The sequence below is a fragment of the Malania oleifera genome, chromosome 11 (assembly GCF_029873635.1).
Source record: "Malania oleifera isolate guangnan ecotype guangnan chromosome 11, ASM2987363v1, whole genome shotgun sequence".
NCBI classification, from domain to species: Eukaryota; Viridiplantae; Streptophyta; class Magnoliopsida; order Santalales; family Ximeniaceae; genus Malania; species Malania oleifera.
In genome coordinates, this window is record NC_080427.1 from 55,415,828 (window position 1) to 55,435,980 (window position 20,153).

General features: G+C 35.4%; 1 protein-coding gene across 2 annotated transcripts in view; it reads left to right on the top strand.

Annotated features, from left to right (window-relative positions):
- The window catches only part of LOC131168477 (ADP-ribosylation factor 1), a 62,912-nt gene extending 46,892 nt beyond the window's left edge, over positions 1 to 16,020 (top strand). Inside the window, exons 5-7 of one of the 2 annotated variants that reach the window (XM_058127934.1) lie at positions 14,900 to 15,018; positions 15,410 to 15,491; positions 15,684 to 16,020. In XM_058127934.1, the coding sequence (XP_057983917.1) occupies positions 14,900 to 15,018; positions 15,410 to 15,491; positions 15,684 to 15,689 (207 nt within the window). In that variant the 3' untranslated portion in view covers positions 15,690 to 16,020. Of the gene's footprint in view, positions 1 to 14,899; positions 15,019 to 15,409 lie in introns of both variants that reach the window. The other variant, XM_058127933.1, reaches the window with a different exon arrangement.
- Positions 16,021 to 20,153: the final 4,133 nt, after the last annotated feature.

The following is a 20,153-nucleotide window of genomic DNA, read 5'->3' on the forward strand; positions in this document are numbered from 1 at the left end:
GCAAACCGTCTTAGCAACATTCAGACAACCATCGACGGTTCCTTCGACGAATAAATGCTGAGAGAAAATCATCTTGAAAAATAGTCAAACTGTTGATGGTAAGAGTAAACCTTCGACGGTTTCCCACAACATGCTGATTCTACTATGTTTTTCTCCTTTGTGTATGTCATCCACTCAAAGTTATGAGCCACAAAACACAACAATCTCCACCTTGGCGAATATCTGTCCCTTAGGAAAAATCGAAAAACATAGCCTGATGCTCCACCTTGACCTTGGAATGTTAGGTTGGGTCCATGTCCCTTTTAGCACTTGGAGACATGAAGCTAGTCTAAGCAAATGCTTGAAATTTTCAGTAGTAACCGGTTTTCTCAAGACATCTGTTGCGTTTTTTGATGTGTGAACCTTCTCAAGTACAATTTCACCCGAAGAGATCAATTCCCTGATCCCGTTGAACCTTACATCAATATGTTTAGTTCTAGCATAATACACTTGATTTTTCGTTAGATATATAGCACTCTGACTATCACAACGTAGCACAACTCCACCTTGCAGTATGCCAAGCTCTTTGACCAAACTGATAAGCCATAAGGCTTCCTTTGTAGTTTCAGTGACTGCCATATATTTAGACTCAGTTATAGATAATGCCACCAGGAATTGTACCATGGACCTCTAACAGATGGGTCCTCCTACAAGGGTGAATACATAGCCTGTTGTAGACCTTATTGTGAGTTTTGGTGTAATCCCAAGGAGGAGGGGGGGGGGTGAATTGGATATTTGAAAATCTAGGTCAATTTTTTAGCCTATTTTTAAAGCACAACCATTCTCAAGTTTAGGATTAATCAAACAATCACAAAACTATAAATATTTAAACATACAAGTGTGGAAATATAAATGAGAGTAGGGATAGAGAAAACAAACACAGTGATTTTTACGAGGTTCGGCTATTCCCGCCTACGTCCTCGCCTCAAGACAACCGCTTGAGGATTTCCACTATTCACTCCTTCAATCAAGGTGGAGCCGCCTCATAGAACCCTCCTTATAGGCGGAGAAGCCTTTTACACCACTTCTTGTAGGCAGAGCTACCTCTCCAAATGATATGCCCTCGCTTGACATGGTTCAAAACCCGAACCGCAAAATATACGAATGCGAATAAAGTTTTGTGTTCAAGAAATGCTCCATTATGAGCTAATGAGTACAATGAATAAACTTTTCTAAAGCACTCTCAAAAGATAAGAATGAAGCTCAATAGGGTTTGGGTATTTCTCTCAAAAAGATTTTTGAAATAAATGAGAGTAGATGAGAGTAGTTGATCTTTGATGTGAAAAAGAATGTATATTAAATGCTCAAAGATTTCAAGAGTAATAAATGATTTCTCCAAAAATGATTTATGCAAATAAAGAGAGTGGGTGAACTTTTGATTCTTGCAAATAAAGTATAATAAATGCTCAAATATCTCAAGAGTATTTAATGATGGATCAAAAAGTGTCTCCAAGTGTTTTGGGCTTGGTATTTATAGCCAAATACAAGATATGACCATTATATGACCGTTGGATATTAAAATAATACTATATTTCAAATTTTATGGCCGTTTTTCTGCTCAAAATAGCCTTAACCCAAGAGTTCCGGTCGACTGAACCAAGGTTCGGTCAACCAACCCAAAGGCAATTTTCCTTTTCGCACGATTCGGCCTGCTAGGCTGATGATCCGGTATGTCGGATCATCCACGCATGAATGCCGGTTGACCGGGCTTATGATCCGGTCGACTAATCCCTTTAGAAAAAAGAGTTTTAGCCTTCTTTCAACTTCAAAAAACATTTCAAACCTTTTGATTTGGTTTATCATATTTAATAAAATAGTTTTTCATGAAATCTTGACTTCCTAAGGTCAATCTATGGTCATCATTGAGCTTCACATCAGATCTAGTAAGGTATGCATGTATAATTTAATCTAAATACATTAGAACTGAAAAAATACATGTCTTTACTCTGTGCTTTTCACTTTGCCATGGAATGAGCCACGTGATGTGTACTTTGAGTGCCTCATGTCTTCTATATTGCATTGACTATTTGTGCCTTTTGAAAAATAAATATGTTCATATGCTAAACGCACAAATGGGATGCTTATGATTTGTCATTATCAAAACTGATAGGATTCAAAAATTCAACAATCTTTCCCTTTTTGATGATGACAAATATGGGAGCAAAATGAGGTTAGCCTGACAAGGCTCCCCCTCACAATATGCATAATGTAAATATTAACAGTGTATTTTAGGCATATCTAAAATGAATACTTTGGAATTTTTTTCAAGTTGAGAAAATTTGAGTTCAGCTCAATTTGCATATAGTATTGAAATTGATTTTGAAAAAATCTCTTCAAAAGAAATCTAAGCCAAACTTGAAAATCAAGAAGCAGGATAAATGAATTTTGAATTTTGCAATTTTGCTTAGACACTTCTCTCCCTTTTGTCATCAACAAAAGGACTAAGCTAAGCACAATATCATTTAAGCATTGTAAGAATCCCTTATCTTGAAAAAACCCCTCCTTTTTGACACAAAAATGGGCTTTAGATGATAGACTTATAGCTGTTTGTAAAATTTGGCAATTTTGTACACAAAGACAGTATAAGTGGCCATTAAGTTCAAAATGACATGTTAAACATGGTAAGACTAGAAAATATCTATGAACCATCACAACTCTGATATTACATAAGGCCTATAAAGATTGGAGTTCAAAAATAAGGCTTATGTAATCTGAGTGTTGGTTTGAGCATATTTTTGGTCTATTCAATGGATGAATTTTATCATGATAACACCTAATCTAGCAGTAATTGGCCAGCATGCTGTTCTTAGTTTGTTCATTTTATCATCATGCAATCATCCTAATCAACTACCAGTATGCATTCACAATGTCTACATCAACCATGCAGAGGGTATCAATACAACCAGCATGCAACAACCTAGTTGTCCCTACAACATGCAATTCTCAAGTTTTTGCATCAACCATGCAGATGGTAACAATCAATTCAGTATATTCACAAGCAGTTCATGCTATAATCAAAATTAACCATCCATCAAATAAATTTGAACATTCAGCAAGATATGGATAGTAATATTTCAGTGCTGTTCTCACAAAAGCATAAAAACATAAACAAAATATGATAGTGAGTGTATTTAGTTTCAGAGCCATAAAATCAAATTGTTTATGAGACAAAATATTAAATTTTCTGCTCCCCCTCATTGTAGCAGCCTAATCATCACCACTATCATGTTCTCCCTCAGAAGAACCTGCCTCACTGCCGCTAACCTCCATTGGATTTTTCCCTTTTTAAGTTGTTGATGCCTTCCAGGTCATTGAAGGGGTCGTTAATGATAGTGAAGTTGGATTGCACAATATCTGTTAATTCAATCATATCATTCTAAACCGAGATGAACCGGGAATCAACAGATGCTGCAAACTCATTGAAAGACTTAGAAAGTTTTTCAATGGTGGCTAGGATTTCAGAATTTGTTGTCTGCTCATGCTGCTGGGGCTGATCCTCTACCTTCCTAAATGGAATTTGGGCTACCCAGACACCACCCACAAGTTTGTATCCCATATGTTTAACTGTTGTGGAGGTGAAGATATCAGTGGATCGGCGTTTGACAAGCAATGAAGGCCTTGGGGCGAGTCCTAATTTCTCAATGATCTTGTTAAGGATTCCCCCATACGACATGATAATTCGATGCCTAGTAGTCTTAACAAACATCCATTTGATTAACAAACTGGGCAGGTCAACCTTCTTACCCATAATCAGGCATCATATTATAAAATAGTCTAAATATGAAACATACACTCGGGATCCACTCTTAGGCAAGATATTGTAGGAAATGAGGTGGTGGATCAACTTGGCCTCTAGGGCGAAGGTTTTATATGTTGGGGGATGGTTTAGGTTTATCATAGGATGTTCCATCACCCGGTTTAGAAAAGCCTCAATTGTCCAAGAGGATCTGGGGTCAGGACAATCAAAAGTACCCCTCTCTATTTCAAATGTCTCGGCTAACAGCTGGGCATCAAACCTATGGGGTTGTTCTAAAACCTGAGTCAAGTACCCATTATCATCATGATCTAAGTTCGTGTAAAAGATGCGAACTAAATTTGGGTACACCCCCTTGGGTTGGTACGTAATGAATTTAAACCACCCTAGGAACCTATACATTTCCATCACATTTTGAAAATATAGATTCATAAATGTTAAATCTAGAACTTTATTGATGATCGGATCTTTGGTTCTAAAATGTTCCTCGAATTGCTTTCTCCCTTTGGGAAGATGAGCCATTTTCCTGAGCTTTCTTCTGCCTCATGGGTTAATTTTCTCCTCTCCCCTAGGCATGATGGAATAGTAAATCAAAAAGAGTGATTTTCGGAGATTTAGGTGGAGAGATGCTAGGATTTGAGGGCAGAGGGATTGTAGAGAGGAGAAAAAAAAGAGGGTTTGAGTTTGAGAGATGGGAAAAAAATGAAGCATTCGGGCGAGAAAAAATATTTAAACGCCAATGGTTTAGTTGACTGAAGCCATGTTCGGTCGACTGGATCTTCATTAAAACGGTTTAAGTTTCTATCTGTTTGGTCGACTGAGGACGCATCCGGTTGATTGGATCTTCATAAACGGTTCAAATTCCATTGGTACGGTCGACTTAGGAAGGGTCTCGTCGACTGGAGGGCACACAAAAAGTTCCAGTCGACGGTCCAGTCGACTGAGGGGCAATCAGAAGGTACCGGTCAATGGTCCGGTCGACTGGACTTGGTTATGACTATGCTCAGAAGAGTTCGGTCAACTGGGCTTATGGTTCGGTCGACTGGACTTCACAAAAATGTGTGATTTTGCCTCTTTTTCACTTTTTTTTTTGCCTCAAATGATTACTTAAGTGTTTTTAGGCAAATTCCCTAGTGTGTAATAGTCTTAATTCACATCTAATTTGGATAAACCTTTCCTTTTGAAGTGGTTTGGTGAATATGTCGGCACATTGTTCATCAATATACGCAAACTCAAGTGCCATATCCCCCTTTTGCACATGATCACGAATGAAATGATGTCTTATTTCAATGTGCTTGGTTCGTGAGTGTGAGGGGTTCTTTGAAATGTTTATTGCACTAGTGTTATCACACGTGATTGGAACTGTATCATAGTGCAATTTGTAATCCATAAGTTGTTGTTTCTTGTATAAAGTTTAAGCACAACAACTTCCAGCAGCTATGTATTCAGTCTCGATTGTGGATAGTGCTACTGAGTTTTGTTTCTTGGAAAACCAAGAGACTAGAAACGGTCCTAAGAAATGACAAGTACCAATCGTGCTCTTCCGATCAACTTTCCTTCCTGCAAAACTTGCATCTGAATAACTGACAATGTCAAATGAGGTATACTTAGGATACCATAAGCCTTAATCTATGGTGCCGATGAGGTATCTAAGTATTCTTTTAATTGCTAGTAGGTGTGTCTTTTTTGGTGCAGCTTGAAATCTAGCACACATACATACGCTAAACATAATGTCTGGTTTGATAGTTGTCAGGTATAGCAGACTACCAATCATACCTTGGTAGAGTTTAACATCTATTGGTATACCTTGCTCATCTTTATCTAGTTTAGTGGAAGTGCTCATAGGGGTTCCTAGGATTTTGCCATCTTCCATGTTGAATTTCTTGAGCAAGTCTTTTACATATTTTGATTGGTTAACAAATGTTCCATGTTTAGTTTGTTTAATCTGAAGTCCAAGAAAGAAAGTGAGTTCACCCATCGTGCTTATTTCAAATTCATCTTGCATGCATTTGGTGAACTCATTACACATATCTTCATTAGTTGCTCCAAAGATTATATCATCTTCGTATATTTGCACAAGGAGCATATTTTCATTTTCAGATTTTATGAAGAGAGTTGTGTCAATTTTTCCTCTAGTGAATCCTTGATCAAGGAGAAAACCACTCAGTCTTTCATACCAAGCTCTAGAAGCTTGCTTTAGATCATATAAGGCTTTTGATAGTTTAAACACATGGTTTGGACATTTGTGGGTTTCAAAGCTTGGAGGTTGCTTAACATATACTTCCTCATTTATATAGCCATTTAAGAATGCACTTTTAACATTCATTTGATATAGCTTAAAGTCCTTAAAAGATGCATAGGCTAATAACATGCGAATGACTTCCACTCTAGCCACTGGAGCATATGTTTCCTAAAAGTTTATTCCTTCTTCCTGATTGTATCCTTGAGCTACTAATCTGGCTTTATTCCTAATTACAACCCCATTTTCATCCTTCTTGTTTCTATAGACCCAGTTGGTTTCAATGATTGTATGATCATCTGGTCTGGGAACCAAGGTCTAGACTTTGTTTCTTTTAAATTGGTTTAGCTCTTCTTGCATTTACATCACCCAAGATTCATTCTCTATTGCTCATGCACATTCTTAGGCTGTTCGTGAGACAAGAATGCCACGTGACTACACATGTTTCTTAGTGATGAACAGGTGGCTACTCCATGTGAAGGTTCACCTATAATTTGATCCGTAGGATGATTTCTCACAAATTTTCATTCCTTAGGCAATTCATGAACCTCACTCTATCTGAGTTTCTCCATCAGGTGTTTCCTTAATTTCTACGCTCTTTTCTACATCATTATCAATGGACTACTCTATTGATTGCCGAACATGATGCCATAATTAGAAGTACCCCGTAAGTATCTGAAATTCATTTGACGGCTTCCCAATGCTGTCTACTCGGATTAGAGAGAAACTTACTCACCACACTTACTGCATGTGCCAAGTCTGGTCTTATACACACCATGACATACATTAAACTTCTCATAGCACTAGCATAGGAGACCTTTGACATGTCTCAGATTTCATCATCTGTCCTTGGGCATTTAGCGGTAGACAATTTTAAGTGATTTGCTAGAGGTGTACAAACCGGTTTAGCATCAGCCATGCTGAACCTTTCCAACACATTCTCCACAGAACCGCCCTGAGATAACCACCTCCTTGCAGTTCTGTCTCGACGAATCTCCATCCCAAGTATCTTCTTGGCTGGACCAAGATTCTTCATTTCAAATTTTTTATATATCAGATCCTTTAATTGATTTACCTTAGTTAAATCTTTCGCAACTATTAGCATGTCATCAACATACAACAATAAGAAAATGAGAGAACCATCATTAAGCTTCTTCACATACACACAACAATCATACTCACACCTCCTATAGCCTATTTGTATCATATATGAATCAAACCATTTATACCATTGCCTCGGAGACTGTTTTAGCCCATAAAGAGACTTGTTTAACTTGCAAACTAAGTGCTCTTGCCCGGGTTGACTGAATCCCTTTGGTTATATTATATAGATCTGTTCCTCTAAGTCACCATGGAGAAGTGTCATCTTAACATCTATTTGTTCCAAATGTTGATCTTAGTGAGCTACTAATCCTAACACCACCCTGATGAAAGTATGTCGGACCACGGCTGAGAAGATTTCATCATAATATACTCTCTTCTTCTGTGAGTACCCCTTTGCCACTAACCGGGCCTTGAATTTCTCTCCTCCCTTCTTGAAATTGCTTCCTTCTTATTATATACCCATTTGTAGCCTATCGCCCTCTTCCCATTTGGAAGTTCCACCAAATCTTAAGTCTGATTCTTATGCGACGACTCCATTTCCTCAATCATAGCACCCATCCACCTACTTTTCTCCTAGCCCTGCACTGCCTCTTGAAAAGTAGTTGGATCATTGCAACTTGTAATGAAAGCAAAAAATACCAAATCTTCAAATCCATACCTTTGCGGTGGTCTGATAGTGTGCCTACATCACCATATAGGAACATTGTCGACTTGCTGATTTTTTGAGTTAGAACTCCTTGCAATCAGGGGACCAAGATCATTACCCTGAGTTTCTAACTCCACCTACACAACATGCTCATCTTTGCTCCAGTTTTCTGGCTTCTATTTTTCTTCATCAAATTCTTGAGTACGCTTCACCATAGTTTTCTCATCGAAAATTGGATCCCTACTGATCACCACCTTGTTTGCTATTGGATCCCACACTTGAATCCCTTCACACCCTTGTGATACCCTAAAAAGATGTAGCATCTAGACATTGCGTCAAGTTTTGATCTCTCCTCACTAGACACGTGAACATAGGATGGACAACCGAATACCTTCAATTCAGGAATTGTCTATCGCATTTCCCGTCCATACCTCCTCTTTCACTTTCCCCTCTAGTGATGCCATTGGTGATCGGTTTATCAAGAAACAAGCCATACTAACTGCCTTTGCCCAGAAGTTCTTTGCTAGCCCTACATTAAGCTTGAGACACCGAGCTCTCTTAGCTAGAGTTTGGTTCATCCTTTCAACCATACCATTTTGCTGAAGTGTCCAGCTAACAGTGAAATATCTCCTAATGCCCTGTTGCGCACAAAACTCCATGAACCTATAGTTAGCATACTTGGTCCCATTGTCTGACCTGAAGTATTTAATTCTCCTCCCGGTCTGATTTTCCACTTCGGCTTTCCACAACTTAGACCTGGTAAATGTATCTGACTTGTGCTGCATGAAGTATACCTAGATCTTCCGTGAGTAATCGTCAACAAAACTCACAAAATAAACATGTCCTCCCCGTGATGCTACTCTCACCGGCTCCCAAACATCAATATGTATGTAATCAAGAATACCTTCCATCTTATGTATAGCTGATTTGAACCGCACCCTGCTTTGCTTCCCAAGAACACAAAGCTTGTAGAGGTTTAGTTTGCATGTTTTCATACCTTTCAAGAGCTTTTTGTGAAGTTCTTTCATACCATGCTCACCTATATGCCCTAGCCGCATATGCCACAGGACGGTTTCATCAAATTCAGAATCTACGGCTGTAGCTCCACCTACAACAGTAGTGCCAAGTAGTGAATAAATGTTTCCATCTAAGTTTTGCCCTTTCATCACCGTTAGATTGCCTTTGCACACCTTCATAGCTCCACTTTCGGGCTTGTAACTGAATCCATTACAGTCCAAAGTGCCTTATGAAATTAGACTCTTCCGTAGGTCTGGAATGCGTCTTACATCATATAGAGTTCTTACAGCACCATAAAACATTTTGATTTTAACAATTCCTATGCCAATGATTTTACATGATACATCATTGGCCATAAGTACTAAATTTGAATTAAATAACCTGTAAGTGTTGAACCACTCATTATTTGGAGTCATGTGGTAAGAACATGCCGAGTCTAGGATCCAGGAGTCCGTAAGGCGATCCAACCCCGACGAAATTGAAAGTATGTCACCATCACTGCAATCTGAATTTCCTTTTTGAACTACATTTGTTGATTTTGAAGTCCCTTCTTCCTTTTCAACATTCCGTTTCTTCCAATCTGGACACTCCGGTTTAATGTGCCCCTTTTTACCGCACTTATAACACCGGATTTTCTTTTTCTTCTTGGACTGAGATTGGGATTTTTGATTTGATCCATTTCTGAATTTTTTTCTCCCACAATCATGGTTACCCTTCACCATAAGCCCTTCCCCGTGTGAAATTTTATCGCAGACTTTCATTCTTTGATTAAATGCCAACAATGCACTTGTCACCTCTTCCAAATTTAGGGTCTCTTTAACTCAAGTAAGAGTTGTAACCAAATTCTCATATGTGTGAGATGCTGGTAGGAAATCCAGTAGCATCAACGCCTTATCATCTTTTTCGAATTTCACATCAACCTACATTAAATCACTTATGATTTGATTAAATGCGTTGATGTGCTGGTTCAAATTAGAAACCTCCACCATCTTAAGCCAATAAAGTCTTTGCTTAAGAAAGAGTTTATTCGTAAGAGATTTAGACATGTATCATAGGAGAATCCTCTTCCTTGACGTGATACAACACGTCATCCGCCAGACATAATCTTATTGTAGCAACATCCTTTGTCTCTAATTCCTTCCAATTAGCCTCATCCATGCCTTCTACTTGAACACTATACAATGACTTCATCATCCCTTGCTATACAAGCAAGTCCTTCACCCTTCTCTGCCACAGACCGAAGTTACAGTTCCATCAAATTTGACGTCAAATTTTGCAGACGAAGTACCCAAAGCCATAACAACAATTGCTCTGATACCAATTTGTTGTATAAAACTTGAATTTGCACAGCGGAAGTGAAGCACAGCAATCAATGAAATAGCAAATATAGAACACAGTGTTGGAATTTGTGTATTCCCAAGAGGGAGGGGGGTGACTTGAAATTTTAAAACTTCTTCCTAGGTTAAACCAGATATTAACAGTATTTCGCAACTTGGGGTATTTCTAAAAACACACTCAATTCCCTAAGCAATTCACTGAGCAAATATTCAAAGCATATATAGCAGGCCTAGTAATTCACAGTCATACACAATGATAAAACATAAACATTCAAGTGCAAGAATTAAATTGCGGAAATTAAAGTTAGGCACAAGAAATGTTATTGGGGTTCGGCCAATACTGCCTATGTCCCCCCCTTAAGTCATAGCTCAAGGATTCCACTAATTGCTCGCTTAATGAGTGAAGCGACACCGATTACAAGATCTTACCAGGATGGTGCACCTAGTTCTCTTAACCGGATTTGAACTAGTCTGGTGCTCACCTAACGTGGTCTGAGCAAATCCAGTGCTCTCCTAACTGAGTTTGAGCAATTCGAGACTATTCACAGGGTTAGTCTCCCTCTTCTGAGCACACGTAGGGAATACAACAGATTATCAAATATTTGTATACAATAAATATTGCTTCTTACACTAAGCAGATATGTACCACACTAAGCACAATGTAATCAATGCACTCACAAATGACAAGGAATGAAGCTCAATATGAGTATGGGTATTTTCTCAATGTAATCTTTGAAAATGATGTGTATGATAATGCACTTCAAAGATTTAAACCCTAATACAAATTTTCTCCCCAAAAAGTTATTTTTTCAATAAAAGTGTAGGAGAACCTAGGGTTTTGGTTTCAAATGATTTATGCCCAAATATATGTATATGATCTTTGATTTAAAAATAGAGCATGCAATAAATATGTTCAAAGATCTTGAACCCTTAAAAATCTTCCCAATAAATATTCAAATATTATAACTCTAGGAAAGCAAGGGTTAAGCTCAACAAGATTTTTGCAATAAAACAAATATGAGCTTTTGAAGTCTTGCAATGAAAGTGCGAGATTCACTAGCTAGAAATAAGTATCCTCCAAAAAAAATATTTATCAATGAATCTAAATGGAAAAATTTTAGATCTTACTCTCAAAAAGATGATTTAAAAAAAATGAATAACAATGAGAGTAAATGACTTTTGGAATGAAAGATATGCCCAAAATAAATGCTCTCCAAAATAAATTTGTCAAAAATTAAGTGTAGGAGAGTGTAAGAATGAGAAGGATCAAAAATATTTTTGGGAGGATTTTCTTTCTAATCTCATCCTTAATTTTGAGTAATGAAGGGGTATATATAGAGTTGGGTAAAAAAATAACCCTTGGGGACACGGAGGTCATTTTGAAAAAAGATTAATGATGTTAAATTAAAAATAACCTCGTTTACTTGCGGTAAAAAATTGACCAACTCGAAAGGTTCGGTCGACCAAGGCAAAGGTTGGTTGACTATTCATATAGATTTGGTCGACTAAGGCCAATTTGAATTACAAGGTTTGATCGACCGAGTAGTTGGGGTGTCAGAGGTTAGTGGTTCAGTCGACCGAGGACAGTGCTTTCAATTCAGTATGGTCGACCGAGCGAAGTCAACATGTTGACTTCTGACTTGTTCGGTCGACCGAGACATTTAATACCGTCAAGGGTTCGGTCGACCGGGCTTTTAAATTAAGCCCAAAAATCCAACGTCGAAGTCTTTGCAAACTTTATTTTTGACCTTAAGTTATTTTAAAAATCTTTGTATAAGTTTTAGCTTTTAAGAAAAATGTTTTGAGTTTAGGTTGGGTCCCCTAAGATCCGGTTTGGATCCCTACGGTCGAACTATGTTCATTCTGAGCTTGCTAATTCATATCATGCATGACATGCAATTATTACAGACCAAAATATTACAGACCCAAAATGTAAAACAAAATGCATTTACAATATAAAACAAATGTCTTATCATTCTTCTTTTGCTCCTCTGATTCGTCATGGAATAGGCCGGATGATATGGTCTTTATGTTCCTCTTGGTTTCCATCTCTTCCTTATGTGTGTGCTAAAATATTAAGTCTGGTCAAGCACTGAATACACACAAAAGTAACTTGCGGTTTGTTATTATCAAAACCAGGGATCGGACTCAAAAAGTCAACACACAACAATCAAATGATAGCAAGAACAACACAAGGAATTACGTGGTTCGGCAATGCTGACATCCACGGGAGCAATCGACAAAGCAATATTACTATCTTGTGTCAAAGACACTTCCAATGTTACAGATACATCACAATAGACATATTTATAAACACCACGGAGGTTTTCCTTCCAAACACCCAACCAACTTAATGTTCACATTCAAAATTCAAAATTCAAAATCAGCGCCGCTGCCCAGAACGAAACTGTCAACGGTTTCCCACAGCGTGCTGATTCTACTATGTTTTTCTCCTTTGTGTATGTCATCCACTCAAAGTTATGAGCCACAAAACACAACAGTTCTCTACCTGCATTTGGGAGGATCATGCATTTCCTTGTCTTCTCCTATTTCTAGCTTCTACTATCTGATGTGTCGTTGTGTCTTGGAATTTCTTTTTTAATAAATCTAATGACAGGGAAACTCTGGATCTTGTTTCTTTCTTTGGTATCTTGTCATTTCTCTTTGGGCTTGCCTGGGAAAATTTCGTCCTAGGATTGTTTTTTTTTTTTTTGCAGGTCTTTATCTAATTTTCATCTTGTGGGATCCTAATTTGAATTATTTTAATTCATCTAATCACATTTGAAGTCTTTAAAGTTTCTTCATTCCTTCTACAATTTAAGGCTTTTGTTTCATTGGCTACCCTTAATAAAATAAAAACTGAAAGCTTAATGGAGATTCAGATAGGGTTTTGTGGCCTGATGTTTGTATGCTTTTTTAAGATAATAAAAGAATATATATTAAGAGAGAATGGGAACGCAAGCAAGAGAGAACAAGAAATCATCAAAAATGTAAATTAAAACAAAGAAAAAAGACAACCCAACCACAACTGCCCACCACCCGAAAACCTAAACAAATCTCTACCTAAGAAAACCTCGTTTCAAATTAGCTAATTATCTTTGTCCCTTCTTAGCCTTAATTTTACCACCACCCAAGTGAAGTTCCCTTCCCTCTGAATGACTAATGTGAGCCGTATACCCTTATTATCCAAGACACGTTGAAACTAATGTACAAAGAATGGTGAAATACCAGTCTTATTCTGCTCAATCTTGTCTTCTTTCTCGCGTACTTCAACATTTCCCAAACAAAGAACCCTCTCTAAATTATTCATTGAAAATGGAAACTGCAAGGAAGGGTTACCCATAAAATCTGAATAATCTGATACAAAACCTACTTGTTCACGAACCTCATATTTTAGCAGCCCTCCGTCATAATCAGAATCACTATCCAGATCACCCTCCTTGTCTGGTACTCATTTATTATTCTTGGCATGAATTTCCTCACTTTTTTTAAATATAGTTTTGACCCATTCGAACTGTCAAATGTAAAAATTGCCATCACTACGTCTTTTCAGGAACTTAATAGGCCTCCTAATGTTTGTATTATGTTCTACCATTTGTAATGACACAAGTAGCTATCTTTCCCACCTCCCTCTGCATTTTTATCATAAAAGCTTTGAAATTGAAATTTTCTTTTTGGCAGTTTTGAGAGCAATGCTGATGTAGGATTAACGTCCAACTTTAGTTGTTAATTCCATTCTCTAAACTAACACATAAGGGCCTATTGTAGGTTTATAATGCTTGGAAGACGAGCAAACTAATTTAAGAAACCTAAATAAACTAAAATACTAGTTTCCTAAATAAACTAAAATTACCAAGAAACCTAAATAATCTAAAATAATAGTGCCCTAAAATCTTGTTTTTCTAAATTATGGCATCCTAGAATCTTGAGATATGACGTCAATAAAAAATAACCTTAAATAAGACGAATGAAAATACAAAAGAATTAGGAAAAAAATAAGTCTTGCTTGTGTGCTGCGTACCTGCATCAATTAAGTCTTATGATAACCCATTGGAGGATGAGACTATGTTAGCAATCCTTTTCATGGGCTTTTTTGAGGGGTGGGGGCTTGGGGGTGGCAGTTGGTGTTGAGTTGGGTTTGGTTTCGATTGACAGTGCTTTGGGGTATTTAAATGGAAATGAAAGCTAGAATTATTTATGATCATTGTCACCTGGTCTACTTTCTTTGGGACAGTGGTTTTGGCCTCTTCATGGCCTTCATTTTTAGAAGTTTTTTGAGAAATGTATTGGCTGATATTAGAGGGACTGGAAAGCTTTGTTGTTTTATTAGTTTTGCTTTTTTTCAATTTTCGTTTTGTTTTTGCCTTTTTTACCCCTCCACTTTTAAAGAGGATGCACCATTCTCCAGTTGTACTTTTTTCTCATATCCCCTACTCTCCAAGTATGCCCCTTTCTTTTATTTAAAAAAACAGTTTTGAGCATTTGATGAAAAAAGCCCTAGTTGTAAAATTTTGTATTACCTAGTTTTCAAGAGTTTGCTGTTAAAAGTTAGGAATTTGGCTAAAGTTGGACGAACTTGGTGCAAGCTGGAAAAATTATAAGCCTGTTGTTTTGTGAATATGTACTATGGTGATGAGCTTGTTGGTGTTTTGCTGACTTTCTATTAGGGTGTTCTGTTATATGTTGGTTGAGTACGATTATGGGTATCATTGGTACAACCATCAAGTAATAAAGTTATAATTTTCCTATGAAATTGGTTTCAGGATGAATTGCGGGATGCTGTTTTGCTGGTGTTTGCCAACAAACAAGATCTTCCCAATGCAATGAATGCTGCAGAAATAACGGACAAGCTTGGTCTTCATTCTCTCCGCCAACGCCACTGGTAAAATTCCCTTTCTGGTTTTGAACCTTTGGTAAATTTCACTTATTTTGGTTTGAGCAATTGCATGATGTTTGCTAGAATCATTGTTCCTGATTCTTGGAAGTTGAATCGACGGCTTCTTTTTGGGGTTGAATTCGTGTAGAAACAGAAAAAAAATTGTTGAGGTCAGGTGAACTTCAGACAAGTTGAGTTCGAAATAAATAAAAATTTGGGGAAATTCACCTCTCTTTATTTATCTCTCTCAAAAAAAAAAAAAGAAAAAAGAAAAAAAGTCCAAAGTTGGACAAAAGCAGATTCGAACAGAAGAAAATTTGACACAGAAGAAAATTTCAAACAAAAAAAACAATGGCTTGGAACTTTAGTTGGTGAGTTGATCGGTGGTCTATCTCAGGTACATCCAGAGCACATGCGCTACTTCTGGAGAGGGCCTTTATGAGGGATTGGATTGGCTTTCCAACAACATTGCTAGCAAGGTGAGTTCATGACGAAGCTCTAGAAACTAGCACGTATAAATCAAGGATAAACTGCAATAAAATCCATCTTTAGCAAGCTTTTGCCCACTGAAACTGCAATTTAAATGTCAGGTAGAGCTTAAGCAGAAGAATAAACCTTGTAGTTCCCATGTCTGCTAGTAACTACCATCCCATTCATCTTTTGTTTGGCAGGCATGAGCAAAAAATTGGAGGATTGGTTGTGATGGGTTTTCTCCTGCTGTTCGTAGTCTAGTCTTATAATGGGATCTTGTCGATCCTCAAACAGGATACTTTACCTTAATTTTTCAGTGAATGTATGCTGTAGCATGGTGGTTAACTTGATTTGCTCAACAAGGTATCGTTCGTACTCCTGTTAATCTGATTTAGCTAATGCTTCTAGCTATCATTAGCAGAACCACTAGTACTGTTATGATCAGTTTCTGCCTGTGCTGTTAATCACTCTGTTTGGCTTACATTGGTTTCGATGATTTTCCTTGGGTGCTTGTATTAAAAACCTTTTAGTTGTGGATGTCTTCGAGGATTTTGGCTTCTGATCCCATCTGGCTTTTTGCTTGTTCATGTTTACTTCATCATACAAATTTTTATTATATTCTAATTCAAAGTCATTTCATGGCATTGCGCCAAACACTACAGTCCCATTTGAAACTTCAAAAAGAAAAATATAAAGAAACTCATCTTTCAGTTTGATTATCAAGAAAAATTATAAAAGGAAAATAATTATTGCGTTTTTTAATTTTTATTATTTGTATAATAATATTAAAAAAAAAATAATAAAAAGATGTTTTTTTAAATGTAAAAAATAAGGTGAAATTTTTATAGTTATTTGGGAAACAGAAAATGAAAAATAAAATTGTTTTATATAAGTGAACAAGGCTGTGATTGCTTCTTTGCGTTTTAAAATTGTTTCATTTGGTGGTGCCGGTTGGACTCTCGCTCGGCCTATAGGCCTTTGGAGTTTGGGCAGAGTAGTACAGCACGCTGCCATGAATGTTGCTCATATAATGCCATTTTGGCTTAATTTAAACGAACTAGGAAAATATTTTTTTTTTCAAAAAGAAAGAATTAACATGTTCTGCCATCAAGGAAAGAAAGAAAATTAAAATCACTGCTAATTTTACAGATCATTAACGTTTATTTTTTTTTTAAATTTTTTATTCATTTTAAATAAATTTTACTAATATAAAACAAAATAAAATTTGTTTTTATATTTCCTTTCTTTTGTTTGCCAAGCGAAAGCCCTCAATCTTTGGCGTTCTTTCTCCCGTATGGCTTTTAGTTCTTAAAAAAGAGTTTATAGTATTTATCACTTAAAAATAGTAATTTTTATAAAAAGGTAAGTAAGGCAGTTTATAAGTGGAGTCAATTTAATAAATATAAAAAAATTTAGTGGCTATTTTGAGAATTAAAAAAACATATTAAAAGATAATCATACATTATTTTACCATGTATTATAATATATTAATTATTAATGAAATGAAATTTAATTTTGGAATATCTATTAGTTTAAATTAATATGACGATGATATGTTACAAATATAAATTAAGAACGAGATTATTATTGATAAAAAAGTTATTATATATTTTTTACTTAATAACAACATTTAAATGTTAATTAAAAATAAGAGTTAACATAATTATTAATTAAGAATTAGTTATATATTATTTTATTATGCATTATAACCTATTAATTATTAATAAAATTATAATAAATTAAGGAATGAACAAAAAAACCAATCTATAAATTTTAATTAAAATTAAATAAACTAAAAATCGCATTTTAATTTTTAATTCTATTTTTAGCATTAATTAATGTGGTAATCATATGTTATAAATATACATTAATAACAAAATTATGGTTAATTAATAAATAATATTATATTATTTAGTTAATAGAAAATATTTAAATTTTCATTATAAAATTAATATAATTATTATTTAAAATTTTATTTATAAAATATTAATATTTTTATTTAAATATATTTAAAAATACGTCTTAGTTGACAAGAACTATTTACTAATTTAAAATAAATTAACATTAAATAAATTTAAAATTTAAAATTAATTAATAATATTATTTTAAATATAATTTAAGATGGTAGTAATATGTTATCAATATACATTAATAACAAGATTATTATTATGATAATTTTATATTTTTTTAATAGAAAATATTTAAATTTTAATTATAAAAAATTAAAATAATTGCTAATAAAAAACACTACTTGTAACTTTCAACATTTTTTCAGTTCAACACCTATCAATATTTTTTTTTTTTTTGAAAAATACTTTTGCATAAGTAGTTTCAAATGATTTCATAGGTCAAGAGACATGAATTCTAACAAAAGGTTAGATCAAAGAATGAAATGACGCTAAAATTTATTTATTTATTATTGTTAAAATTCAAACATTATTTTTTTCACCATTGAAGATTAGATTATAAAGTTGCTATGTTCATTAACCGAGCTGACAAATAACCAAGCTGACAAATAAAAAGTGTACCTCACCAATAAGGTGTTTTGGAGTTATCGTTTTGCGGAGTTTCACGAAGATTTTTTCCCATTGCTTTGCATGACTCTTGATTTGTAAAAGATATTGATTATGGAAATTGATAGTTGCTTTGCTGAACTGTTTAATTAAGGTGAAATGTGTACTTCTGCATTAAATCTTCATAGGTTACTTTACTATCATTAACAATGCCATTGAACATCCAAGATGGAGGCAAACAAATTGTGTCCAACTAGTGTTTTCCCATGCTACTACAATGGGTCTAATATTTTTTTTTGAGTGCTCAATTACTTGTTCTCAATTTGGTAGTAGTGACCATTTTGTATTCTTGCTCTTGTTAACCACTCATTGATAGATCATACTAATCTCAATTTTATTGATCCTTACTAATTGGCCAACCCTTGTTGTTGACTTATTAAGGTTGATGGTGAGAGAGCTAAGCTTTCTCTTTCCTCGGTTGGTTGGGTATCTGAAAATTTTGAAAATTGAGAGGTGATAGGATGCATTTTTTCAATAGGTGATGGGATGCAGTTTTTCAATAAGACTAACACTGGTGCATTTGTTGTGCCTTTTCATTTTTTTTGAGGTGGCTTAGTTCTATGACTCATGTCATTTTGTGGTTGAGGCATAATAAGAGGAATGGATTCATCATTCTTACCCATTAAATCTAAGCCATTGAGATGTTAATTTTTCCAATTTCTTACTCCAGACCTCTTTTGAATGGAATGGATCCCTCTCCAACTCCATTGAATTTAATATTTAATCAAATCATTTTTCTGTGTACTCAAAAGTAATATCTTTTCATAAATCACATAAATATACATTCTTAGTTCTTTTCTTCTACCTTCTCTCTCTCTCTCTCTCTCTCTCTCTCTCTCTCTCTCTCTCTCTCTCTCTCTCTCTCTAATACACTTTCTTTGACCTATATTCCTCTATTATGTCTTGTTTGAGGAAAGTAATTCTATTCTATTGTGTTGAAGAAGAGCCTTAGTCCTCCTCTTGTTAAGCTTCTTTCTCTATGAACAAAATGGTTAAGCATTAGGCTTTAGTCCCTTCGTTGTGCGCACTAATATCAGTGAGCTAATGGCATATGGAATTCGTTATATAATAATATTGGTAGGTGTTGAAACTCAGTTTTCAGGCACTATCCAACATAAAACTTAAGCTGGAATGTCTATTACTAAGGTTGGAGGCTCCTTTTGTGTTTGGTCCTTATCTAGGACCCCAATTGCACAAGCTTATGCTGGTTTTTATCGCTTGAGGACCTATAGGTTAGAGAGACTTAATATATTTGTCCCAAGTTCACTCTCTATTTTCCATCTTCTTTTGACCAAACTTATATTTTATCTAATAGTAGATAGGATTTGCTCATATGAGTATGCCTTTGTGGTAGTGCTTAGACTTCTTGTTAAGAATGTCATTCACCACTAGGAGCTTACTCTTGCTTTCTCAGCTCCAAATAACTAGCTTCTTAGGCCTTGCATGCCTTTTCATAGAGATCCAAGTTAGTCGAAAGTTAAGAAAGTTTTCAAAACCTCTTTGCTATTAAAAAGCAAATTGAAGATAAGGATTGGTAGTATTTTAGTGCTTAGAAGTTGGAAGAGTAGAAATATTCATTCTCCTTAAAATTAACTCCATATTTCTTCAAGAGGTGAAAGTTCAAGTTTTTCTTGTTAAGTTGGAATTTGGATTCGGGGATGGATACATAGTAGAGCAACTCTAAAGCCTATTACATAACCCCCTACATTTTACAATAAAAAAAGCCATGCAGAAGACCCTTAGTGAAGTCGATCTTGACTCTTTAATTTCTAGCCCAATAACTACTAATAATATGCAATCCTATGATGCCTACATCAACTTAGGTGAGAGGAGTGACATGCAAAAGTGAGTTGGGTCTCTTGTGTACATATACCTAAGTATGGGAGAATTCTTTCTATACTCAAATTCATGTTTGCTGAACTCATAATTTGAAAATCATATTAATTAGTGATGCTTATGCGTCGCTCACTTTAATTAGAAAATGTGTTAAATTTTATTCAATTCATTGGTCCTTTGACTATTACTCATGTATAATCATTGCACATATTTGTTATATTTAAAATAAAAGCATACCAGTCGTACCAAACTTGTATTTTA